The sequence below is a fragment of the Macrobrachium rosenbergii genome, chromosome 15, assembly GCF_040412425.1.
Source record: "Macrobrachium rosenbergii isolate ZJJX-2024 chromosome 15, ASM4041242v1, whole genome shotgun sequence".
Lineage (NCBI taxonomy): Eukaryota > Metazoa > Arthropoda > Malacostraca > Decapoda > Palaemonidae > Macrobrachium > Macrobrachium rosenbergii.
This window is the reverse complement of record NC_089755.1, coordinates 49,700,965-49,728,539: the sequence shown is the minus strand read 5'-3', so window position 1 is coordinate 49,728,539 and position 27,575 is coordinate 49,700,965. Positions and strand designations below refer to the sequence as shown.

At 36.4% G+C, this 27,575-nt stretch overlaps 1 protein-coding gene and 1 long non-coding RNA gene across 2 annotated transcripts in view; both read left to right on the top strand.

Moving 5' to 3' along the window:
- LOC136846667 (uncharacterized) overlaps positions 1-11,844 on the top strand; it is a 31,864-nt gene extending 20,020 nt beyond the window's left edge. Inside the window, exons 7-9 of the mRNA XM_067117678.1 lie at positions 2,794-2,931; positions 3,082-6,219; positions 9,657-11,844. Coding sequence (XP_066973779.1) covers positions 2,794-2,931; positions 3,082-6,219; positions 9,657-10,666 — 4,286 coding nt within the window. The 3' untranslated portion in view covers positions 10,667-11,844. The remainder of the gene's footprint in view (positions 1-2,793; positions 2,932-3,081; positions 6,220-9,656) is intronic.
- Positions 11,845-14,598: 2,754 nt separating this feature from the next.
- LOC136846668 (uncharacterized) lies at positions 14,599-21,820 on the top strand. The gene is made up of 3 exons (XR_010855473.1): positions 14,599-14,716; positions 18,147-18,242; positions 18,490-21,820. It is a non-coding gene; the product is annotated as an uncharacterized lncRNA (long non-coding RNA).
- The last annotated feature ends 5,755 nt before the right edge of the window (positions 21,821-27,575 follow it).

The window sequence follows — 27,575 nt, the reverse complement described above, 5'->3', positions numbered from 1 at the left end:
AATTCAGTGAATGCTGTGGTGATGGATGTGTGCTGTACTATAGGGAGAAAATGGGGTGGGTTGTTAGGTTAGTCTAGAAAACTGACTGGCACTGCTTAGGAAAGCACTTCTATTTCTGATCCATAGACCAGATAAAGTGGAGAGTTGAGACTTGTAAAACAAAAAAAATATGAAAATAGCAGTAGATTTAGGAGTCATATTTAAAGGTAGTGGGTCATAATGCAACCCAAGAAATAAACAGTGAGTATTCTGCCCATGACGTTGCCCCTGTACTACCATCTGAAATGCAATGTCCTCTAAGAAAAGTTGTTCTCTCCTATTCCCTCATTCAGTAAAAGACAAGGTGTCCGTTGGTCCCCCTTGAATTCAAGGTCATACTTTTGTACGGACATTCATAATGAGATGGATGAAGAGGTATCCCATAAATGGTATTTGTTCTTATGAGGATACAAACCTTTGCTTTTCATAAATGGAGTTATCCAGTGCCTCGTGCATGTTGGCCGCATTCTGACTAAAAAAACGACTATCAAAGATAGGGCAAGGTGTCTCCTTTGATGTCCGTTAGCCTACTTCGGCCATTGTTCCCAGCTGCGTTTGCAGTTGCACTTGCTGGCATTTTTTGTGTGATTTCTTTGTTTTAAAAATACAGATTACTTTAGAATTTGGTGTAAAATTCATACTGTGCAATGATTGGGAAGATGTTCTTTTGCTTCCTTTGCCATGCCCAACTTCTAAATCCACCCTTTTTCCAGGTTAATAAACCGTGGCCATGACTCAGTTCTGGGCATCCCATCCTATTAAAATGAATGTCTAAGCCCTTCAAACATCTGTGACATCTTCCTGATCATACATGAAGTAATTAGACGAGCATACAGTACATCTCCAAATGAAGATGCCAATACAGTGCATGCAAGAGCTCTTGATGTTAGGGTCTTTGGCCCTTCCGTCGCTTTCAGAAAGAACCTGTCAGTTCATAGGATATTGAAGGCTGGTACGTGGGTTCGTCAAACAACCTGCACCTCCTTCTATCTACGGGATGTTGCCCATAGGTCCTTGGACACGTTTTCCTTGGGTGTGGTGGTGGCAGCTCAACAAGTTGTGTAGCTCATCCAGTGCACCTAGCAGGACAGGTTGTGTCTTGCCTTAGATGTTGGTTGTGAAAGTGAGAGTGAATGGGGTGACTGGCTTTCTTCCTTTCTCTTTCTTATTCTCCTCTTCTGGCTGGCAGGCGAGAGATTTGAGCTTTCATTTGCAGGAACTGGCTAGATACAGGTGAGCCCCCATTCTGTTTTCTAGATTATGATTGTTCATTCTAGAAATAGAAGCAAGTCCTACCTTCTCTCTTACAAGGGGAGAGAAGGATTGACAATAGAGCAAGGTTGATAGTTACCGTTGGTTTTGTTGTCTCCAACAATTACAGGTTCCTTTCTTCCCAGACACAATTTAGACTGGAGCTCCGGTTGCATCAAAGACCTGATATCTGGCTGTTGAGTAATCTTTCACTTAACAGATCAGAGGTATATGACTCCTTCCCATGCTCTAACAATTGACCAGGAAGTGAACCCAGATGAGCCAAACCACAGGTTGGTTCCAAAGCTTACTTTATCCTCCCACCAAAAGTAAGTCTCCCCCATACGTAAAGACCTATGGTTTGTTCCGTGTATGGACAAATGACAAATTTTTAATCAATTTGTGTTTTTCATAACTGAAAACCTGAGGTCTTTACATAAAAGGCTCACCTCAAGCCACCCCTCATACAGCTACCTGGGCTGGAAGATAACTAGCGAGTCACAGTGTATATGAAGGGGAGAAGAGGTCAGGGTCTGCTTACTCTCTCTCCCCCTTGGCTGGTACACATATGCTACCAACCTCATTCTATTTTTAAACCAGATCCAGTTGCACTTGGAGATTTTCCTCATGCGTGAAGACATCAGGTTTTTTAGTTATGAAAAATACAAATTGATTGAAAATTTGTCATTTTTATTAGGCAAGACATATAAAGCATCATGCATATTCTAAGCCTGTCAGGTTCTGTTTTAATTTAGTTTGAACCAGCTCCATCTCCAACCACTTTTTTCATTATAAAATCCATTAGAAGGACTAATAGCAGAGTTGACGTAACATTTCTCTGTAACACCCCACAACTTACAGCAAAATCTCTCCACAGACTCCATCAAAATTAACTTTGCATCTATTTCATTCAAAAGTGATTTCATTTAGCTATATAGTATTTAAATGGATTACACTGTTAATGCATGACATTCAATAATATTGATCTGTTGACACTGTCAAATTCCTTCTCATGAGAGGGGGATTTTTAAACCATGTTTGATTTACACTAAGTGAGTCCTACATTGGACTTGGAGAATTTTGATAGGATGAAAATGAAAAAAGAACCATCTGGGCCTATGACAAGTTTTGAAGCCGGAGTTTTATTTTATAATTTAAACAGCCTAAAAAAATGGTAAGTGATTTAAACTATGGACACCAAGAAAAACTAAATGTGATCATGTAGAAATTTGTCCATATTAATGGATGTTTCTCACCAGCTAAAGATTAGCTGGAAAAAAGGATAAAAGCAATGGGTTTCATTTATGGAAGACATTTATTTTGATGGAAGTTGGAAAGTTTTGAAAACTTTACATTTACTTTGCTTTTGATGATTACTTTTGATCTTGGCTTTTGCATCATGGATTTTACAGTTTTTATACAATATATATTGAGTTTCAAACCATAAATGTGGTTTAGTTTATTTTATTCTTTATTGATTGAAGATTTTTTCAAATTTTTCAGTTCATGTAGCAACCCTGGTTGTATGTTTGAAGAAGCTTCGACACTGCCAGATGACTAATCTTTTCATGAAGAGACATCGCATTAACATGAGGAGTGGCTTGAGAATCCGTCAGAATCTGAGAACCTGGGATATCAGAAGTAAGTTGCGAATTATTGATACATTGTGCTGGTTTGTACTGTTAATGGTGTTCATGATTCCTCTTTGAAGTGGTAAAACTTTTGACTGTGTGACATGAGTTTTGTGGATTTGGCAAGGAAAACATTCAAACTTATGTTGCTGTTTTCCAGGTTTTCTTCGGTCTGGAGGGAAGAAGGTCTTTCCTATCCCAACCTTGCGGAGTAAAAGGTTACCCAAAATTGGACCAGTAGGAAGTAAATCTGCAGCGGTACAGGAGATGCTCTTAGGAGCACGTATTGGTGTAGACGAGTCTTTTATTGAAGATAGCCTTCCCTCTTCATCATCCAGCATCGTCAGACCCAGAAGCAAACAATATCCTGTTAAAAAACAAGTATCTGGTGAAAATGTGCTGCCAGCTTTAGAGAGTGAAAAAATTACCCCAGTACTAAATAGGAAAGACAAATATCTCCTTATGAAAAATGAAAGGTTAACTGTTGGTCAGAAAAGATTTGCATATTGGATAGGGTTAGATTTAGCTAGAAGAGCTCGTAGGAACAGGCGCTTGGACCGTGTTGAGGGAAGCAACAGGAGATTGGACTTGAGTTTCTTTGGCCTAAAAGAAAATCCTGATCCATCAAGCTGGACAATGATTGAGAATGTGAAGGGTGGTAAGAAAGGAACCACAGTAATATTTCAGCCTCCAAATGAAAATACTATTGTCACTACTTCCAGTTCAGAAATTGCTGCAAGGCCAGTGGCATTACCACAGGGATTTCCACCAAGTATACCTCCTCCTCCTCCTCCCCCTCCTCCTCCACCTCCTCCTCCTACAGTTCCCCAGGCATGTGCATCTTCTGCTACTTCAAGGGTTATCACTCTTTCTAGTCAGGGTAAAGTTTTTGCAACAGTGCCTTTCCCTCCTGTACAGACGACGATAGCACCAACAACCACAGTACCAACGTCTATGATCCCTAAGGTTAGCGCGCACGAATTCAACAAGCCACCCACATCATCAGTTTCTTCAGGGAATGAAGATAACACAGCAGCAGGACCTAGCAATCGTTCATCACCACCTCCAAGATTGCAATTCATGGGTGGAAATGTTCCAGGATTTGCAAGTACTTTGAGAGAGATGGCAGCTCATGTTAGGGCTCAGAGATCTCCAATGCCACCACCTTTGTCATTCATGGGCCCTTCTGCTGTGGAGTGCCAAGGTAGACAGTCATTACATTCTGGTATGTCACAAGCTAATGCGCGTCAGTGGCCTGGGAATGTGGACTATTCTTATCACCAAGCTCCCCCAATGAGGAAGTATGGTGTTATAAATCATACAAGACAGGTGATGCCAAAGCAGCCCCATACTATGCCTGTACATGTAATGCCTCATCAGACTCATCAGTATGCAAATGCTCCCCATCCTGCTCATGGGGCTCCTGTTTTAGACAGGCAGCTAAATCAGGTCCACAATGTCCGTAGTCGTGTAGCTGATCAGCGACCATCTAGTTTACCTCACACTGCACAAGGTCATGTTCTGTTAGAGCAGCGACCTAGTAGTGAACCACGAAGTGCAGAAGTGAACATGTCAGAGAGATTACCTACATCTTCAGGACAGCCACACAGCACTGAGGGTCAACTGTACAAAAATACAGTGCATTACTCTCATGGACAGTATTCAGGTATGAGTTTAAGACCTGGTTACAATTATACACAGCACCCTGGTACTGACCCCAAATCAGGAATGCGTACTACTCAGGGGCATGGTGTAGCAGGTCAGCAGTTATACAATCAACCACATCATGTACAGGGCCACAGCTATACCCACCAGCAACAATCAAATATACCACATAATGTATCTGGTCATAATAATTTACCAGGTCACATGGTAACAAATCAGCAAGTATCTAGTCAGACATATGCTAGAGGATACATATATCCTAATCAGCAAATGCACGGTTTACAGTCTCATACAGTTATAAATCAGCAGCTACGAAGCCACCCTCAGGAGAATCAGGTGTATTTGATGCAGAGACAACAGTCTGTTAATCAGATCCCCAATATGCAGGGATACAATTCTAGTCAGATGCATTATAATACCCAGGGTCAAGTTTCTAACCAACAGTTGTCATCATCGTCATACAGCATTCAGAATCTCATGCTTCCAGTTCAACAGCATTACCGTGGTCCTAGTATTCCCCAGGAATGCCCACCAACTATGCAGGTACCTGGTGGTAGTCATGTACCGAGTGTGCCTAGTGATAATACTACTTGCTCCACCCAAAACATCCAGAGGCAAGCAGTGGATTCCCAAGAAGCTTGGAATAGACCAGTTCAGTATCTGCATCCAGTATCCAATGATCATCATCTGGAAAGAACCCAAGTAGATCAGTTAGATACACCAGGTTATTCACCGAGTACTGTGGAAGCCAGCAATAATAATCATTCCTCAGGTGTGCTGCACAAGCCAGAGAATGGTGGTGCTACTCAGTATAGTGTACTGCAGAATACTGGTGAAACAAGCTCCTACATAGAAGCTAGGAGTGTTATAATGCAGACATCCTCTCAAAATGATTCATCTCGCTCCACAGGAAAAATTAAGTTTTCAAGCGCTAGCACTTTTGATGAAAGGTTAGGAAGAGTATCTCAGTCTCAAGAAGATGGCTGTCACATTCCAAGAGAAAAGCTGCCTTCTGTAGAGCCAAATAGTAGGTTGGAGGAGGAACTAGGTCAACAACATCAAAGAGAAAGGGGAGGTGTTCATGTGTCTGAAGCACAGACTCATAATGTGAAAAATGTTCACCAAAATGATTGGGTGAGTAGTGAAACTCAGAGGGAATCTCATGATAGAGGAGGGGGTGTATTATCACAGTCACTGTTGGATGCTGAGAGGAATCAGGGTTCTGTGATGGTTAGTGAGTCTCATCCTAATGGGTCGTTTGCAGAGGATCTGCATTCCACAAATGCATCGAAAACTTTTAAAACAAATACTTCTGAGAAAGATAGCACTTTTACAACTGTACAGGAGCAGTTGCCTTGTGACTTGGATCAGATAAATGTTTCCAGGTTTGGATTAGAGGAAAATTTGAACATTTCTTCCATTTTACAAGATACTGACAAATGTAGTTACCAGAAAGATGGATTATTTGACAAACTAGAGAACAACCAAGCTGAAGTATCCAAGGATCGTCAGAATAACCCCATACCAATCAGTCAGGCTGATAGCAAGGATACCCTGCAAGAATCTAACACAATACAAACCGCATCGACAGAAGAGAATGCCATGGATGAATCTGGTTTTGGAACCCTCAGAGGTATGTACATACGCCACCTTGATTTAAGTTTTGCAGCAGGATAGTAGTGTTAGTGTAGTTGGATATTGTTCCTATATTCTCTCATCAACACTAAGAACTTCAGCAGTTTTTTGTGCGGTAATCGATTTCAGCGTAACTTTTATTATACATAAGGGGTGTAGTTTTCACTTACGTTATATGCTGCATTAATTAAAAAAAATAGTTTCTGGTAGACAACTTGCTTAATATTAGTTTCATGTTTACTCTCTTTTTTATTACATAAAAAATTTAAATCTTATAAAAAATGGTTAGTAGTGTGAAATGCATTTTGGCCATGGTGCTCTTTTTATTTATTAACAAAGTGAAAAATTCTAACCTCTGTCATACATGAAATAGCATTTGATATCCCAAAATTGTGCTTAACTTATTTGAAAAGTATTCATGTATTAATTTCTAAAAATAATAGTACAGGTAACATTATACTCTGTGTCTTCCAGTCAGGATTGATAATATCTGATAGTTTTGGGACCCTAGACATAAATAGTACAGAAAAAATTACAGAATGAGTTTCTGGACTGCAACACTGTGTATTGGGGTGTCATTAATGCAAACTGTGTAGCTTACACAGCACTGTAGGACATTAATAAAAGTTCTGTGCAGCATTCTTCAACCCCAGCAGAACTGCCCTCTCCCTGTTACTATATATATATTCACCCTGGTGTCCTCCAGCCATTCAGCTTCTTTAAATTTAATTTTACCATCCTCTTGTTAAGGGCAGTCCTTTTAATAGTCCAGAAATTTGACTAAAGTGGTCTTGTTAAACTGCTTAATAGGACACAGAACACAGAATTCCATGTAGAGTAATGAAAATATTATAGTGAATAATGTCTAGTAACAAAATGTATTGTGATATATGGAGGAAGTGTAATGAATTAAAAGTACATATTTGTTTTATAAACTAATTAAAAGTATATATTTGTTTTGTAAAAAGTAAAGTCAGGTGACAGTTTGCAGTCTGGTAAACAGTTTAATATTTATAATAGTAATTCAGAAATTTAATACAAAAAATCAGTTTAGAAGTAGTTTCAGAAATTTTCATTATGTGTCATTAAAGGGTCTCTCTCTCTCTCTCTCTCTCTCTCTCTCTCTCTCTCTCTCTCTCTCTCTCTCTCTCTCTCTCTCTCTCTCTCTCTCTCTCTCTCTCTCTCTCTCTTTTTTATATCTTCACCCATCACCTACCCTGTGATGGATTTTAGTGTTTATCAAGACAATAAGATATGACCAAGCATCTCGGACAAGTGTATTTAAGACATGACTAGATATCTCGGACAAGTGTTCAAAAAACATCTATGAAACCTTATAGCTCATATTTAGTTGCAGTTTTGAGGAGCTTTGTAGGGCTACAGTATGAACCTTTTCATGAAGCAGCCCCTCCATTTGACCCATGAATTTAGCTTTCTTTGGGCGCTTTCCTTTTCAGTACCTGTCAGTAACATCATACCTTGTGTGGGAATTTGACCTACTCAAGGAAGTGGTCACCTGTTGGTCTTGACTTTGATCCTGATTTTTTTATTTTTTTTTTTTTTCAAAATAGCCTGCTGGTTCTGCCAGCTACAGTCACTTTATCTTACTGTCTCTGCTTCAACCTCGTATATGGGAAGGACCTTAACTTTTTTTATGTGAATGTCCAGTATATAATTGACAACAAATGCCAAGTTTTGGAAATATCAGTTCAAGAAATTGTCAGAACCTCCATTGTTAACCCAATTATAAGTAAAATCTAACTTCATTATTAATAAAGACTAATCCTTCAGACCAGACATATGAGAGCTAAATGATCATGTCCTTGTCCAGTGATTAAGAGTTACAGGTATTTGCAATGAACTCAGAAATTGTATTCTTGCTTTTTCTCAGCATGGTCACAAAAGAAACTAATTTCCAAGAATACAGTCTCTTAGCTGCTCCAATTACAGCCAGTCCCCGGTTTACGACAGTTCTGGCTTACGATGTTCCGAGGTTACGACGCTTTTCAAATATATTCATCAGAAATTATTTCCCGGTTTACGACACATGTTCCGGGGTTACGAAGCGTCGTACGCCGATCCGACGGAAGAAATATGGCTCCAAAACAGAAGAATAATCATAATTTGAAGGTTTTTTTGATGAAAAACTCAATAAAAATGCAGTTTACATCATTTTCAATGCACCCAAACCATTAAAAGTAAGGTTTTCTTATGATTTTTGACGATTTTCGACGATTTTTCGGTTTACGACTCGGCGTGAAAACGGAACCCCTGTCGTAAACCAGGGACTGCCTGTAATCACAAGGTTTCGTTTAGGTGAAAGCATTTGAAGAATTGCTTTTTCCTCATCTCTTGCACTTTAAAGTACAATTGGGAGCTTGATGTCAAAGTTTCAGCAGGAACTTGGTAATGCCATTTTACTGTCAATAAGCTCTGTTTGAGAAATCTGACTTGTAAACATTCAGATGTATTCTTTTTGGGACCAGTTGTTGCAGCTGATTATCCATTAACAATAGGGAGGGACTGTGCTCCTTTGTCTTCATCCAACTCATCGTAACTTAACTTTCATCTCTTCTCTCTGGCCTTCTTGAGAGGCCTGGCTGTCAGGGTTACAAATCGTCAAAGCAGATGTTGCCGGTCATTACTCAGCCACATACTCTTGGAGGCTAATCACCATATAATTATCAGTGTTTTGCCTGCAAATAGCTATAGCTGTAACAGGTGATATCCCTGGATGCTGCCCTGTTATCATCTTTTTCATTACTCTCCACTAATCCCGCCTTCACATGACTGCTGGGAAGGTTATAGTGACTATCATCTCTCCTAAATTGGCATTCAAGTCTTATATGAATATGGGGTTGTGATTAACAAATTAAAGTTTATATAACAAGTACAAACCCACTTATCATAGAATCATAGAATGTCACCTTCCCTTCTCCAGACTGGCTTTTTATTAGTTATCACACAGGACATGAAAGTGAAGTAGCCATTATGTGATCCACAGGAATGAGCATGGCAATGGAAATGTCACACACTTAACAAAGCAAGTTGGTGTGAATGGGATTCCCAAGTCCCTGGAAATAGGAATGGGGTTTCTAAGTCCCTAGAAATAGGCGATGCGTGATCTGGTGAGCTTTAATAAGAAAATAATTTTTTTTTTTTTTAGTAAAAACAGCTCAGCATAAAGTTTTTCCATACAAACCCATTATTCCAGGTCCTTAATTCTTGCTGCCCCACACTCATTTTTCACAGAAAGTGAGGGAATTGGTGGGAACATACCCAAAGATCTAGGGTGAACCTGTGAACATTTTAGACATGAGTAAAGGCATGTATATGTGATTGTGTTTGTATGAAAAACTAGTGTTGTAGATATATGATATCATTAAAATGATTGACTTGGTCAGTGTATATTTCCAGTCTTATTATTTTTCCTAGGAAACTTGCGTGAACACTTGGCCAAGATAGAGCCCCTGCTATGTAGGCTATTAGAAATTGGATTACCATCTTCAAGTGATAATGTAAAGGACACAGCAGTACAACTCATGGAAATGGAAGGTTATGGAAATAAATGGAATTGGGAAGATGATCTTCAAAAGTGGTATGAGGAGTTTAGTGTTTCGTATGGACATCTGTTCCACAGCAAAGCCAAAAAACAGCAGTTGTCGTCTCCTGCAAAAAATGAGGTGGCATTATGGATTAACAAGGTTAAAGGTGAAATGTTACCCTTTTGTAGTGCTCATGATGGTAGAATTTTTTACATGCAAGAGCTCAACTTTTTCCTTGACAGACAGACAAGGCAGATCAAATTTCACAAGATGTTTGCTAGTAGTAAAATTTGCTCAAATGAAAAAGATACTGTTTCTGTCTTGTTTACTTTTAATGCTGAGGGACAGATTGGCCCTGGGATTATAATATTCCCACGTATGGTAATCCCAGAGAAACTTTTTGCTTCCCTCAAAAATACTTCAGGTGGAAATGAATGGGTGATAGGTTCATCAGCAAATGGATGGTTGTATAGTGACTGCATATCGGAATTTGTTACTGATGTCTTTATACCATGGCTCGAATCTCACGAGGTTCAAAAACCTGTAGCCCTCTTTACAAGTGAGTATGTTTCCAGTGTCCCATTAACAGAGATGTGTCAAAACTTTGTGCCTCATGGTCTTCATCTTCTCTTAGTACCCAGAGCCATGTCATCTGTCATTAGTCCTGCTGAGAAGATAGTAGTCCATTATTTCATCAGTCACTGGGGAAAAATTGTAAGGGAGTGGTGCACAGCCAATGTATCACAATCACTCATGGAAGAGAATTTTGCTCCATTTATTATTAGCACCATAAGAAATAGAATTTTTAATGGAAATGTTAGAAAAACATTTCTTGAACTAGGTATGTGGCCATTTGAGGGAAGAATAGTATTCGAACAGTTTCAGGACGGCAATTTATAACTCACTAAGTAGCATAGAACTGTGAATATATAAATATGCAAAGTTTTGTATATACATTACAGTATTCTGGAAGGAACTAGTTTAGGTTTGTTTAATTATTGATGTGTACTTCAACCCATGTATATTTGTATTAGAAAACAATATTGGTTTTGAAGCTTTGTCTTTTACTGTATTCCTGTATATTTATACTGGCAAGTAATTATTTTTGTCCTTGTTCTGTTAAATACTGTAAAGTACTTTAGTATAAGTTGTAATATTTTGTCAAGGAGCTGTGAACCTCACTTGTATGGCTTTCACAAGACGAGAGTTCTCTTTATTATTATTATTATTATTATAATTCTTGCATTGGCAACCTGTGACTGACCTCTTCTCCCTCTTTTGAGAGAAGTAAATTCTTGTGTTTTGTAAACTGGGATAGTGTTTTGATTTCTTAGCATATGAAGGAAAAGATTTGGCTCCATATTTTGATGGTATAAGTAAAATAACTTAATTTTACCAGGTTTCTAAAAATTATGCTTTTTAATTTTGTGGACTTCAAACACTACATCTTGCATGGTTCAGGTGCATGTGGATGAGCTTTATTCAAAATTTCTCAGTAGGACTGTAAAAAAGACAGCAAATGATCATGAGGATAAACAACATGAAATTGTATGCAAAGGGAATTTGAGTACTTTGTTTGGACTACATACAATTTGAGCCTAACGGTTCATGTTAGTAAACAGATGCCCTTGTGCTATGAGGTTATGAATTACTGTTTCAGACTTTAGCATCTTAATCTTGACGCTTTGTATTAGGAAAAAAAACTTTTATGTTTTTTTGTTTCTCATCTAAATGGATATTCAGTGTAGTTTCTCTGAAATGGCCAAGAAATTCTAGATCTCACTAAATTTAATAGCACTGAAACACTGGCCTTCATAGGCATATGGCCCACAAAATTTAAGTTATGATTTCACTGTTACCCTTCTAAAATATTGTAGAAAGCTTATATAATTGTCACTTTTATTTGATAAATGCATTTTTGGCCTTCACCGTGCTAAAAAATTGGGAGTTGCCTTTGAAGTTCAATCTCTGACAAAATTGTATTAATTAGAAAAGGGAGTTTTCTTTGAAGTTGATCCATAAACAAATATAGTCACAAAAGTGTATCCTCAATAAAACTATTATTTAAAAGAAGAGGTTTACTTGGAGTTTATGCAAAGGAAAACATTGTAGTGTTGAAAAAGTAAGGGTTCATTTTCATTATCTGGAAAATTTTTTTTCTGGTTACTTCAGCAAAATTGTCATGAAGCTGAATTCAAGTATTGCTAGCAAGAGATGTTTCATTGTGGACTGGTAAACTTTAATGTATGCAACAGCAAGGTGATGAGGCTATTTTATACTGTATAAGTCATTTTGTCTTTGCAGGGAAATCTGTATCTATTTTCCAGCTTGTATTATGCCAGTTGATTTCAGTTTGTAAGGGTAAGAGGGCAATGTACACTAACCTTTTTCATGTCTTTTCTCAGAAATTGTATGGAAATGAAGATTTTAGCAGCAGGACTAATGATCACATGAGAAACTGTTGGCTGCTTCTTAGTTTTAAATCTCATTTATGTATGCACAGTATGTATATCTTTGTGCTGTTTTTTGCAAATTGAGAACTTCAGATATTCAGTTATTTAAGGTAGTTTTTGCATCAAATCAAATGCATGCCCCCTGTCTTTCTGTCTCTCTATCAACAAGAAACTTTTCAGTGGGATGATCTACAGTAATAAAGTTCATATACACAAAGGAAAAAGAGAATTGCCCAGTAAATTAATGATACACAATGTGTTACTGGAGCAGACAGCTGTTAGTTGAGCATTGTTAGATGACAGATATCTTCAAGTTATCATTAACAACATTTACTTAACTAAATGGAAGGAGAACTTTTTGTTTCATAACACTTTATTCAATGTTTTCTATTGACAGTAACTTGAAGACAGCTTAGTTTTGACATTGTGAATCCCTACCATGAGATTTAATTTCAAAAGGATTTTGAGAGTGATGTAATAGCAAAAATGGTTACAGTAGTTAATAGTGGCAATGGTAATATACGCTTTTGGTTTTTCCATTCATTCATATCTTTGAAAGTCTTTCCTTTTTTTGATTATTACAAGTTCTGTGGTCCTTTAGTTTTAAGGAGTATTCAGTGTTGTCTTTACCCCAAGGGAAATATTTTCCTTATCTATATTTTTGTAGCTGTTCGCCAGGTTGTGTTAAGGCATTGTGTAGGCTTCCATCATTGAGTGTTGAAATTAAATAGAAGTGACTAGCTAATTAAAAAAGCTTCTCAAGTTACAGTGGGGTTATGTTCCAATAAACTTGTTGTAAGGCAAAAATATCTTAAGTCAAAATGCATTGTAATATACAATCCAACAAACATCATAGCCTAGCCTGGCCTATGGTAAACATGCGCAGAACATGTACATTACCTTACAGTTGGGCAAAATCATAAAAATAAAGCCCACCGTAGTTCTTAATTAACAATGAATAGCACTCATATACAGATGTTATAAAATATAATTCTCAATTCAAATATTATATATAAAAAGGTTTATACAATGCATCTTCAAGGTGAATGCAAAAATAACTTGAAAAAAATTATTGATGATTGATGTCCCTTCAGCCCTACGATTCCTGACTGACTGACAAGCTTGATATAGTCCATTTCAGTGTCAGGTGGAAACATTATTTATTAAAATGCTGGTTTATTTTGCACAGAAATATGTAATAAAACAGGTTTTGCATAGGAAAAACCTATTTTTGGTAGCTGCTGTGAGTCCTCAAAGGTTTCTGACAATGCTGCCTTGTATGCCATGATTGTTGTAACAGCAAGGCGCTTGTCTTCAAAAGGTTCCTTGCACAGCCCAGCATTTCCAGACGTCAGTTGGAGCACATGATGGTTGAAAGTGTTACATTAATATAATACATAACAAAATCCAACAAAACATTGAAACGTATCATGTCAGCATTTTCAGTGTTACTCTGCCTATTATCTTAGTCTTTGTATTTTCTTAATGAGGAAAGTTGAAATATTTATTAAATGAGGAGTGTTACGTATATGTAGGAACACTGGCATGCCCATTGATGGTTTCAAGAAGAGTTGCTTTTGCCTAAATTGTCTGTAGGCTGAGTGACCTACTCTTTTATCTGGTCTTCCATCCGTGTACAAGTAATTTCGCATCTCTGATTGGCCCATCTCATTTCTTTGTGATGACTGTGGATTTTACCAGTGCTTAAGATTTTACAGCATCTTTAATTCATAAGTGACTACGTGGCAGACTGGGAAAAAATAAAATTCCAAATTCCAAATATGGTTTGTGCTGATTATGTATTATCACCGTTGCCATTGTGAAATCAAAATATATTAAAACAGACCATTGTAACTCGGGGAGTGTCTACAGATCTACGAATCAGCATTTCAGTGTGTCATGTTTAAGGAGTCCACTGTATTTGGTGACTCTTGAGAAAGAAAATGTATTATAGATGGATACACAGATTAGTGAGGTTGCTTTTGTTAAAATGTAGTTTTGATATTGTGTCGTACTTCAGAGATGTAACTCATCATTTTTATTATGCCAAGATTAAATGGAGAACCTAAGGTATTAGGCCTTTTCTCTGTTGTACTGTTTAATTTAAAAAGTATGGATAAGGAGGTTTGGTAACGTTTATGTTGGCATTGTGAAGCTCAAAGGTTGTAGACTGGTATTCTGCTAAGTATAATTTTTTTTTACAAATTCATTCTCTCTCTCTCTCTCTCTCTCTCTCTCTCTCTCTCTCTCTCTCTCTCTCTCTCTCTCTCTCTCTCTCTCTCTCTCTCTCTCTCTCTCTCTCTCTCTCTCCATAGGTACATTTAAGTAGACTGAATGCTGTATTAATTTATTTGAAGAAAGTTGTGCTTCACTGTGCAGCTTTTGGACATGACAGGTATTCTGATATTCCTTAATGTTACCAAAACTAAAGTTATTTTTAATTTCAGTGTACTTTTTACAAAACTGACATTGGTTGGTCTGACAAGAGATGTATTTGGTAAGTAAAAACCATGCATGTCAGTACGTAAAAGTATAATGTTGGAGTATTTTTACTTTACTGTATGTATGATAGACAAGGTCAGATATTTTTAACTTAATCATCATCACTGTTAGTGTTTTTACAATAGCTTTGCTTCTTAAAGGGAGAGGCATGTAATGACCTTGGCTCTTTCTGCACAAAATTCTGAATTCAGTCTAGGTTTTCTCCATGATTTTCTTGGCCACCAACTGGTCTTTGTCATGATTCTTTCACATCTTTTGTTACAATTAATCTCTATTCACATGGCTAGACTGTCTTGGTCATTAAAAAATGTTGTCCAGGCTCTGCACACCTCAACTTTATGGCAGCTTCTTTATTTAAGATAGAAACCTCATAGTTCACTCAGCCTTAATAGGAACCTCGTAGTTCACTTGGCCTTGAATTGTAGCATTTTGTCACCACATATTTTTGTAATTTGGTATTTTTGTACAGTAAAAGCGTAATTACCCAGTGCATATTACTCGACTGTCATCAGTATCACCATAGCTTTGTGCACAGTTGTGTATCACGCAGTTGTCTTTACATTTAAGATGGAAATATAGAAATGATATACACGTTGAAAGTAAGAATCTTAAAACATTACAAAAATATACAATACAGTGGTTCAAGTAAAGTAAATGAAAAATAAGTTACAAAAGTTTGAAGTAAATTTTAATTTTATTCCAGTTTTGTTAGGAATACTTCTTGCATTGGGAAAGGGTATACAATATTTCATTATTACAGAGTAATTCAAGAGAAGAATAGAAACGTATTTCTTGCATTTTACCTTTTTTTCCAGTGTAAATAGTGGTATCGAGTATTTTTGCTGTAATGTTGATTGAAATTAAGAAAAGGGTACCAATATTTTATCTTCATATTGTGAACCTTGTCATTTTTGCCCTATACAGTAATACCTCACAGTAAGTTGGTAATTCATTCCAAGACATGTGACTAAAGTTGAAAAACAATTTAGGCCTTATAAGTCCTTGAAAAAATAACCCCATAATGTTGCAGATAGTACACACATTTTACAGTGAGTAAATACAGGAAAAAAAGAAAACCCAAGAGAAAGTGATATATAGCACTGTGCCTATTAGCAACAGCACTAGAAAGTTCCTTCAAAGCCATGGCACTAATTAAAACATTCAATGCAAATAAGACATTGTAAGAATGGTAACATACATGCGAGTACTCATTTGAATTTGCTGCCAAGGACTAACACTGCCATGCAGGCTAATGCATGATTTAGAATATATGCTACGATAGTTTTTATATTTTGAAGCTTTAAATGTTTTCAATAGTTTTTATATTTTGAAGCTTTAAATGTTTTTTTATGTGTATACATTATATTAATTTACAGGTATATTTTGTATATTTTATTTTCTATTTCTAGTTTTACTTTTCCTTTTAATTTTTAACAAAACCTGTCATAACATTGAAAACTTGCCATGCTGAAATGACTGAAGTGGGGGCACTACTATATATGGTTTTATATTTGAGATAAGTCATGTAGTCTTCTTATTTCATAACTGAAAATATTTAGACTTCAACAGATTAGGGGATTATATAGTAATCATTTAAAAGGTGAAAAAATGTGAAATGGTGTTTGGCTAACTTGTGGAAATTTTGATTAATTTATTGAAAACTGTGGTTAGATTATTATTTTTATTTTGTTCGCAACCCTGGAATGTTTTTATCTCTGAGTCAGGATCAGACCCCATACTCTTGTCTTCTGAGGATTTCAATACTGTACTTCTAACTACCCTTTATGTGACCAGCAGTGCACTTTTCAGGAATAAGTCTGGTTCAACCCTAAAAGAGTTCAGAGGTCTGGTTAAACAAATCATTTATAAGTTAATTAACCATGGTATGTGCATCCAATCCTCTCCAGTCTATCCTAATGCTCCCAGGATTAGAGGTAATGTTAGTACAGGCAGTCCCCGGTTTACGACGGTTCCGGCTTACGACGTTCCGAGGTTACGACGCTTTTCAAATATATTCATCAGAAATTATTTCCTGGCTTACGACGCATGTTCCGGGGTTACAACGCGTTGTACGCCGATCCGACAGAAGAAATATGGCCCCAAAACGGCAGAATAATCATAATTTGAAGGTTTTTTTGATGTAAAACTCAATAATAATGCAGTTTACATCGTTTTCAATGCACCCAGAGCATTAAAAGTAAGGTTTTCTTATGATTTTTGACGATTTTCGACGATTTTCCGGCTTACGACGATTTTCGGGTTACGACGCGGCGCAAGAACGGAACCCCCGTCGTAAACCGGGGACTGCCTGTACTTCAGCTTGCCATATCCTCATTATTTATGTCGTGAGGTCTTGGTATTTTTCCTCCATTTTGTTTTTTTTTTTCTTAACTCTTGTGTTCCATGGTACAAGATACACTCTTGGTTTCTTTTTATACCAGGATTATGCCTGGTCTTGGAACGTGTATCATATGGTTAGTTCTTACATCATAGTCCCAGCATGCCTTTGCTCTACTACTTTTCTGTGCATGGTAGGCTGTTTTCTTTGCAGGTCTTGTCAGGCTCTTCATCCATTTCAAGTTATCTTTGGCTCATCTTCACTGTGATAACATAACTGCCCAAGTGTTTTGTTCTCAAGTTGATACAGTCCTCTTCCCATTTCATTTCTCCTTTTCCTTTTCTTCTTTGAAAGTAGAGCCTTGCCACTCTCCCCCTTGGTTGTATAGTATCTTATTGGTGGTCATCAGTTTTCTTGATTTTGTTTCCATGTTTTCTGGATTTTCATTTCTGGTCTAATATTCCTCCACTTACCTGCTACTAGGCACAGTCCATAAAATGATTGCCTTAACAATGTTTCCACCTTTGAGCTTGGACTGTAGTATTGCCTTTATTTTCCTGTCCTGAGCCCTGTATATTCTATCACTGTGCCAACACTATTCTGGCCGAGACCAACTGTAAGAGAATTCTTTGTAATTGGTTGGTCTGTCTTATGGAGCCCCGGGGGGGGACCTTGAAAGTGTAATTCCTTTGAGAACTCACTGTGGTTGCCAAAAGTAGGTTTTTCTTACATCAAAATCTCTTTTATTTTCACTTCCTGGGAAGTTGATATTGTCAGCCTCCAGGATTCCCAGGTGTTTTTAGCTTTGTAGCCAGTATCTCAATATCATTGATGATTCATCTGGAAATGGGATTCCTTCAGTCTGGGTAGTCTTTCCTATTCTTATATTGACAAATGCACGTATGTCAGTGCTAAACTCAATTTTCATATCTGACAAATGCACTTATGTCAGTGCTGAACTCAATTTTCATATCTTCAGTTATGATCTGGACTATCTTACAAAAGAATCCAAGCTTTTAGTATTTTCATTGTTATTGTTGTTGTGTATTTTAACAAGATCTCTGAATTATAATTTTTATACTTTTAGGGTTTGCCTGAAGGATCTTGAATGATGTGATAACTGGAATAGGGTAAAATAAAAAGAAACCAAAAACAAATTGCTTCTAGGTGGAATTAGTGACAGGTAACTCTTCCAATTCTTTTGTGTTAAGCTGAAATATATTTTATGTGTTACTGAATTTTTGTACTTTCTTGGCACATTGCAAATTCAAGTTATGCATTATGGAGCTTCCTTGAATTATATCTTTTTTGGTTCTCCATTTACTTGTTTTAAAATCCATGTAAGTGACCCCGATGTAGGCATATGTGTAGTTCAGGTGAACAGATTTGAAAACACTTGCGAAAAGTAAATAATGATGCTGTAATTCCAGGAAGGTCCAGAATACAAAACTGAATTAGCTACATGCCAAGCACACAGAAAATTAATAGTACAAAAACTCCTTGCTTTATACCTATGGAATGGAAGGATCTGATGAGCCCTGCTTAGCATCCGCCAAGACACTGAGAACTCCCTCGATGAACTGAGACAAAGGAGGGACCTCAAGCTTTTCTGCCCAACCAAAGGTCTCATTTATAAATTAGCACAGAGAGAATGACTGTGTCCACCCTTGGTTTCACAAATTAAATATGGCAGTTTTGGTGTTGGCTACGACCCTGACATAGTGACCTGACAAGACAGTCACATATGCTGGAGGCCTAAGAATACTATACTTGTTGTTCTAAGTAGTTTATGTGCCTGTGATTACCACTTTAGACTATGCACCTTGCATTTGAGAAGCAAGATGGATGTCTCAGCCTGCATATGAGGCATTGGAAAACATCAAGAGTTTGGGATCTGGTGGAACTAATGGTATTCCCTCCAGGAGATTCTTATGGTTCTGACACCAACAAAGATCAGGAAGCACTGTCACCATGGTTGGGATACAGATGTATGGCTGCCTTCCAACATCAAGCTACCTGCTATTGAAAGAGGAAACGACTGTGATGAACCAGCTTCTCCAAAGACACCAGGCAAACTATCAAAACCTGCCAAGGCTTGGCCAAAGGTCGAGGGTGACACAGAAACTCCCAAATGAGTCTCCAGGAGGCAACAAATTCTGTTCCAGGATGAGTGAACCACCTTTGTGACCATGTCAATAAGCTTCCGCAAATAGAACACCTGCATGAAAGGGGTCAGATCTGACTTCTACTACCTGACCTGCAAGCCTGTGGAATGACACAAGTAGAAAGGCCACCATAGGTGCTCCTGCAAATCCTCTTCAAAGTAGTGAATACCAGCCATTTGTTCAGATACCAAACGCAGAGACTGAGTTCGAGTTAAATATGGAGGTAGTAATGAGTAAGAATACAGTTAATTCATTTGGTTTTAAGTATCAGTCAAGAGCCTGACATTTCATTAATGAATGGGATAATAACTTTGCCCAAATTCAGTCTGTATGTATTGCAATGCTAAGAAATTACGCCAAGCCCTTTCACAGTTGAATGACTTGATTCAGAAAGGTTTATATTCCTAGAAATATAACAAATTGATGGGTTCCTGTTTTGAGATTTATTCACTCCCATTCACCTCTACCTGTGGAATTCTTGCTTTTTCATTTTTGTGAATTTTTTCATTTCGTTAAGATGTGGGCTATTAATTCTTAGGAGGGAAGTCTTTGGCAACTTGATTCTTTTTTCTGGCTTTCCTTATAGGTTAAAGCTGTCTCCTATATTTTATTTTATTCTTAGCAGAGTTGTACTGGATGAAGCGACAGTAAGTGAACTTTTTGGTGATGGTGTGAAATAATTTTGATTACTATTTGTAGCTAATAGTATCCAGTTGACTGAGAATCAGTCACCCATGCTACAAAGTAGTGTATTTTTGCTCTTCCTTTTTGTTCACAAATGCAGGAACAGAGGCCACTGTTCTGAACCTAAGCTAGAGCTTTCCAAAAAGAATATGAACAACATTGCTGTATATTTGTATATAGTAATATAAAGTTAGGTAAGGTTATCCTAATATGGAAGAGGCCTTCCTTTGGTCAGTCTTTCATGTTAACCTCATGTTTCATCCTTTGTTCATGTCACATATTAGCCTTGTGCTGCAGACTTGGCTTGATGTGTTCTGTACTGTATATAAAAAGGCAGTTTGTTCCCAAAATTCTCTAGATTGCATTCCATGACAAACTCCTGATGATTGGTTATGGATAAGTATCCATCAGAGGTCCAGAGCATTTAGGGTTGAACTTTATAATAGAATTAGCTTATCTGCTAGTTACATTTATTTTACTCCTTTCTGTGTATGTACGTATGTAAGGTAAGTTTGAGGGACACAGTTACCATAACTTTACATTAGAACAGTATGAGGTTTTGCAGAACCTTCCATTGTATTAGTACTGCGGATGCTAATACTATGTGATGTTGATATTTGGAAGCAGATTTGTTGAAAATGGAAAGGAAAATAATGAAATATATGCAACTCATTTAGACAGCTAGTGATACACAATTTCTGTGATATACAGTATATAACAGTTCTTTGGAGTAGATAAGGTAATTTAATCAGTCCAGCATACTTTGTGAATTAGTAAACACTTACGACAACACTGCCTTGTTACGATGAATACAGTCCCGTTTTTCCTTGTGAAATGAAAATGGTACCAGTGCTCTTGTGTATTAGAAACTAGTTAAAATCTAAAATTATGACCCATTGTTTATTGAATCATAATATATTTATTAGTTCTGCAGTGCTTTATATATTACATTTTCTAGTCAGGGAAAACAACGGGCTATTTCCAATAGCATGCTGTGCCAGAATGTGAAGATGTCTGGAGGCACCAAGAACTGTAGAACTGCTAAAAACTGTAAGAATCTCTGTATGGGAGTGAATTTGAGTAATCATCATTGTTCATACAATTTGTAGAATTTCTGTTGCTAAGACCTTTGACACTTGGTAACAGTGGACAGTTATTAAAAAATACTTATGCCATTTGTACAAATGCAAAACACAAAAATAGTTGTTAGGAAATGAAAAAATCCAAATCATATTGTGAATGGGAAATGCATATGAAAGTATTGTACGCAAATGCTCATACTTTTAGCAATTAATGGTAGTGTGACAGATTCTGTTAATTACTATTGTGGTTTCTTTTTCTATAATTTTCTTGAAAATGTTGAGTGGTGAGAGTTGAAGTGGGTAGTTTGTAGTTGTTGTACTATTTAATAGTATATTGATGTTCCTTTGTAATTATTATTAGATTAGGTTACCGTCATCCTTTTTTATATATCTTACAGACTGTTGCTTAAGAAGGAAGCCGTGATATTACGGAGAACCATTCTATTGTATCCATTTTTATTTCATTTGGAATGTGGTCTTCAAGTGTTGACATGATGAAAAAGGCACTTGAGGAGTTCCAGGTGTATTTTTTAGAATTTATTTTTGTATATTTTTGTAAATTTTAGTTACTTTTTTCTGATGGAAATTACACTTTCCTTATTTTTTATTGATGGTGCTTAATGTGTAGAGATAAGAAATCAGATGCTTAATTACAAATCATAAAAATTTAGTATTATATAAAAATTACTCGATCTTTATTGAGCTTACTTTTAAGTGTGGTGTACAATATGGTTTTATATATTGGGTGCAGTAATTCACAAATTATTACCAAATAATATTTGTCATAGTATTACATTATCCTTTTTCATAAAAATGAGTTGAAAACTAAAGAGTTTTTTTTCCCCTGGCAGGTGATGTCACCATTCAATGGATTAAAATATAATCACTAGGCTAGAATTGGCCATTTCAAGTAAAGAACAACTTGCTGAATTGTTGATCCTAACATTGAGAACTGTAGGAATCGCTCTTCTCAGGTAAATGGTTATATTTGTGGTATGTTAAAAATGTTACCAAAGTTGAAAGTAGACTTGTTCACACTGTGAGAAAGATGACTATTGCATAACAATTATTATTAAATTGTCATATGCAGTCCAATCAAGACCCTTATGAAGACATTTAACAATAGGCCAAGCACTTTAGTTCCTCCAGTCTTTCTACACCTTTGTATATGGAAATTGGTCAAGATTTTTCATATGGTATTAGAAAGATAAAAAAATAAAAAGAAATTAAAACCTGAAAATTTTGTTAACTAGATAGCTAAGTAAATAAGTGTCATTTAGACAAATATTATTAAGTAGTTTAACTAGACCACTTACTACTATAACTTATTTAGTTCTCACAGGGCTGGCCTGAAGAATTTACCTTTATTAATACAGTATTAAAGTTTATTATTACAACTTCTTAAATAATAAATGTCTAGATTGGAAATGGATTTTCTGACAGTTTGCTTGATTCGTTTCAAAACCCTCATTTTAATTTTGTTATATTGTGAACATGCACACAAAAAATTTTATAACTCAAAATTGAAAATGTTTCCAAAACCATATTTTCATTTTATATTATGACCATGCAGTTAGCAGTACACTAAAGTCTGCAAAGAGCGATTGGAATAAATTACTACATTCATCAAATATTCTGGGTCAAACAAGAGTGACCAATTCTCAGATGGGTCTGAATTACAATCGTGTTTTTTATTTGATGAATTACCTATTCCAACTTTGGAGCCTGATTTGTTTTAATATGTTACTGTCATGTTCATTATCCTATATATGCTGCCATCTATTGATTACAATCACTAATAGGAAACATACCTGTGTGCTCTTGTCGTAGTAAGTATCAGCTTCATTTCCTTTAATGCCCACGTGGGCAGGAATCCAACACATTTCTACGTTTTTACCATCTTCATATAAGCCGTGAAGTGAAAATTTAATGTTGTGCAGATGTATTTTTTTTTTTTTTTTGGTTTCTCTAAGACTTCTAGAGTTCCTAATAATTACAAAATTTCTTTAATAGTATGTCTTTATTCATTTTAATGGCTGATCCTACTGCATATAATTCTGTTGTGGAAACAGAAGTCTTGTTAGGCAAGGAAAATTGGTGTGATTTGATGGGTGATATGGCTTTAAATTTAACATTAACGGAGATTTCGACCCAGCAGCATGTGTTATATGTTCAGTTGCATTTTGTATATAATGCTCCAAGGTATATCCTTTATACAAAGCTTTATTCATAAAAATGTCATTTTTATATAAGTAACGTATCCAGTAATTAGCATTGAGTAGATTCTTAATCACTGGGTATATATAAAACTTTATTTTATCATAAAAATGTCATTTTGTCAATAATACTTTGTGTATAAGTTTGTATCTTATGCATATTCCATGGAAAAGGTTCTATTATTGGTGGAAATTTTATATTTATATTTAACTCATTCTTTTGGCTCTAATTGGAAAAGGTGATGAATAATTATTTATATCTCTTTGATCAAAAGGTTTCTATATTGGTGAATCACTTGTATTTTTACAACAGTGCACATTATCACTTAAGTTATGATGATGTGATACAGATGGTTCACTGCTTTCAGCTTGGAAAGAAAATTTGAAAAGTTTCAGTGCATATTCTGAGTTCTTCATTATGGATTGGATCCAGAACTTATCAAAGTTGAATCAGGGCTCAACTGTCAATCTAACATCCATTGTCTAGAACAGACAATTGTTTTATGCAACATTGTCAGGACTGTCACTTGTGTGAGTCAAGCTTTTTTTGTCAAATTTATTGTATTTTTGCATTTGGCTATGTAGGTTATCTGGGCTTTCCAGTTTAAATGTGCCAAAGATAAAGCATAAGAAGTGTGCCATTTGACTTGTGTGTATATGATAATCTTAGATCTTTAAGCCAGTCTCTTCATTTTTTCCATTTTACATTTTTATAAAATAATTGTTGTCTTTTTTTGTGGAGAATTGGAAACCTGCTGATAAGGCCATGAATATTTTTACTGTGGCATTATTGATACTTTCAGCATATCATATATTTGATACTGTGTAGTTATAGCAACGTATTTTTTATTCATAATTGCTGGTGTAAAGAGGGTGCCTGTGGAACTACATCTTCAAATTGGAAAGTTTCTTCGCACACAAAAAGTATAGTCTGTCAGAAAGATTTGAGTGAAAATTGGCACGTGGCCCTGTATATTATTATTGTATAGTTTTTAAACTAAGAGTGGTATCATAGGCATTTTGCATATCTAAGAAAATATTTACAGTATTGTTATCTGTTTGCGTTCAGATCTTATATGGATGTGATCTTCCAGAAGGGATAGTAAATCTATAGTAGCTCTATGGTTCTGTGATCCAAACTTGGTAAGCATCTGCATTTTATTTTTACTTAATATGGCAAATAAATTGTACATTCTGGTTTCTCACAATTTGCATAAGCCGTTTATTAAGTGTTTACATTACATGGGTCATTTCTTGGTTTGAGATGTGAATAATTACAACATTGTCACTCTAGGAAACAAATTTCTGAACTATTATTGATTATAAATTTGTGAAACGAATGATCTAACATATGGTGCTAGATGTTTGCTCATTTTAAAGTAAAGGTTCTCTCCCGGGAGCAGATTTGCTAGTGTGAAAAGCCATAACCTAATTCATTCAAACTAAATTGTGTGTGGTAAATATCTTCTATCATTTAAAAATCTGATGAATTTGATTCAACTTGAGTTTTTATTTTATGAAAACATTCATCTAGATTCTTGTTGCTGCTTATGTCGACAAAATTTTCTCCTGGTATGTTGCTTATTTAAGTTTCCTACTTGCGTAGGTTGTGATTTATCAATTTTGTTGAACCTTTTCTTTAGATTGTCTAACCTTCCATTAAGTGTTTTTGTTTTTTTAATTTTGACAGGATATCAGACTAATAAGGTACTTTTATGTTTGTTAGGATGTAGTTTAGAATGAGGTATGGCTTTGTCAGCTGTGTTCGTCTTTATAAATTTTTGTATAAAGTGATTAGTTCCATTGTTGTCTCTCAGATAATCAAATGTGTAATTGGTATAATTCCCAGTCAACTTTATGAATATTGTAATACAAAATATGTTTAGTAGGATTAGTTTTGTAAGTTAAATAAAAATTGGAAAATGGTCCATAGTATACTGTATAGGTCATCATGTGTTCCATTCAAATCTATCTATGTTAGAAGAGCAAAGTTTGACATTCACTTGTGAAAAAATCCCATGTGCTACATCTGGTGATGCACAGTTGTAAACTGGAATAGGATTATGGGTATTAAAACCTCTATTAAAAGGGGCCAGTGGAGATTAATTTTAAGTAATTTAAATTATAATTTGTATTTGGTTAATTATATAGGTTGCAGATGGTATAGATGTTGTTTTCTGTTTGTAGCAGATGTCTGTGCAATAGGATCACCCATTGAAATTATTAGATGTACCATTGCAGAAATTTGTAATTTTCATCAACAAAAGTACTATAGAAACCCTTCAGAATTATAATCCAAAAATAACCCTTGCACAGTGAATAAAGCTTTCATTTCACAAACTATGCATTTAGAAATATGTTTGATTTTTGCCCATTGTGGGCATGAAATGAAAAAGGGAATGAAGAAGCTAATAAGACAGCCAGTGCTGCACCTACTGCGACAAAGTGACACATAGTAAAGATATTCTGGTTAGCGATATGAAATTTCCAAAACCACTTATAATAAATAAATGGCAGAATATATGGAACATAGGATGATGGTAACAAAAATTATGTCCAGTGTTGGAAATTTGGAAATCGTGTCAAAAAAAGACACATGAAAGTGATTCTGAAGTCTTAGTTTGACCCTCTGGATATTTGATGAATAGCCACCATGAACCAGTCCATCTTACTTTCCACCCTCTCCTAACAATTGATTCGTAGTGCATCTGAGAGGTTTTCCTCCTGTTACACCTTTCAAACCTTTAACTGTCAATTTCCGTTTCAGCGCTGAATGACCTCATAGGTCCCAGTGCTTGGCCTTTGTCCTAAATTCTATATTCAGTTCAATTCAATCCTATATGTAGAGACTGTAGAGCAGAGCTGAACAGTTAAAACATCTTTTTTTGTGATTGTCCAAATATAATTGACAGCAAATGTCAAATTTTGGAAACAAGTTGGTTAAAGAAGTTTTGTCAGAAAATCCATCATGTTTCAGTGAACCTAATTATAAAGTTTTCAGAGCTGAAAATTAAGTGAAATCTAAACCTTATCATTAATAAAGACAAAACCTTTGGACACCTGTGAGAGATAAATGAATTAGCTCAGTGGTCTAGTTAACCTACTAAATAACATCACCCTTTAGGAGGTTAGAACTGTCAGAGCATTACTAAAGGTTGTTTGCACAGTGTATCTTTGGTCCGTAGCTGTACCCACATTTAAAGCATTTTGATTTACCCTGTTCTACTTTTCTTCAATCTTGCTGTCCCAACCATTCCCATTTTTCACTGTCTAAAGCACTGAATGGCTGAAAGTGCCCCAGTGCTTGGCTTTATGGCTGAATTTTAATAAATTATTAATAATGCAGTTGTGACCGAACAAAAAGTCCTGGACCAGTGCAAACAAATTACTGTATAGGCAAAACTGAATGAGTCATTACTGTATCACAAAAATAACAAGTTAAGAGATACTGCAGAAATCGAGAAAGGTCACCCACACCCATGTCTTCCCTCTTAAATGGTGTTTCAAGGCTGTTTTATGAATAACGGAGTTCTATTACTGTTTTCTTCATGTTCTCTTTCTTCCATCTTACTTTCCACTATCTCCTAGCATTTGTTCATAGTGCAACTGCGTTTCAGACCTTTATTTCCAGTCAGTGATCCTGGCCTCCCCCACCTTTCCCTGACTTTGACAAAAGTCTCTGAGTAGAGAGATACTTTGACACCTGAGAGTCAGGGAGGGGGGGAAAAGGGGAGAGCTTCCTCACTAGCAGGAGAGCCAAGTGGGAAGATTATCAAGATGCTGGCCAGAGTTATAAGGGCCCCCTTATTCTTCTCTCTTCTTTGGTGGGTTGCTCCTCCGTAGTAGACAACACCTTACAGGAGCAATATAGAGTGATCCCTCCCTCCGGGAGGAAAGAACAGGCAAGACCAGTGAGAGGGGGGGACACTGTGAGGTAACCAATCAACTTTAACGAAGCATACATCAGTGAGTTGCAACCCATCCGCCTGGATCAGAGGCGCTACTCTCAGAAGGAGAACCCCGAGTACACGGGTACAGGCACCTTCAGTGGCATACAAGGACCACTAGTCCAGGTCGTTGTAAGAGGGAATGTGGAAGGGCCTGTCAACCTTCACATCTTTCTACCTATATGTAGAGAATGTAGAGCAGAGCCCACAAGCCCTTGGGCACATTCACCCAGGCTCTAGTAGCAGCCCAGCAGGTGGTATCACACCTCTAAAGGTAGGTTCCACCTCTCCCCCCACCCCTACCCCCCCAAAAAAAGCAATGAAAGAGTACTGGTAAGGTACCTTCAGAAGTACTGGTAGAGGCTCCATCTATGAAAGTGTTGGTTTGTATTCCCATTGGAACAAATACCATATTCAAAAGT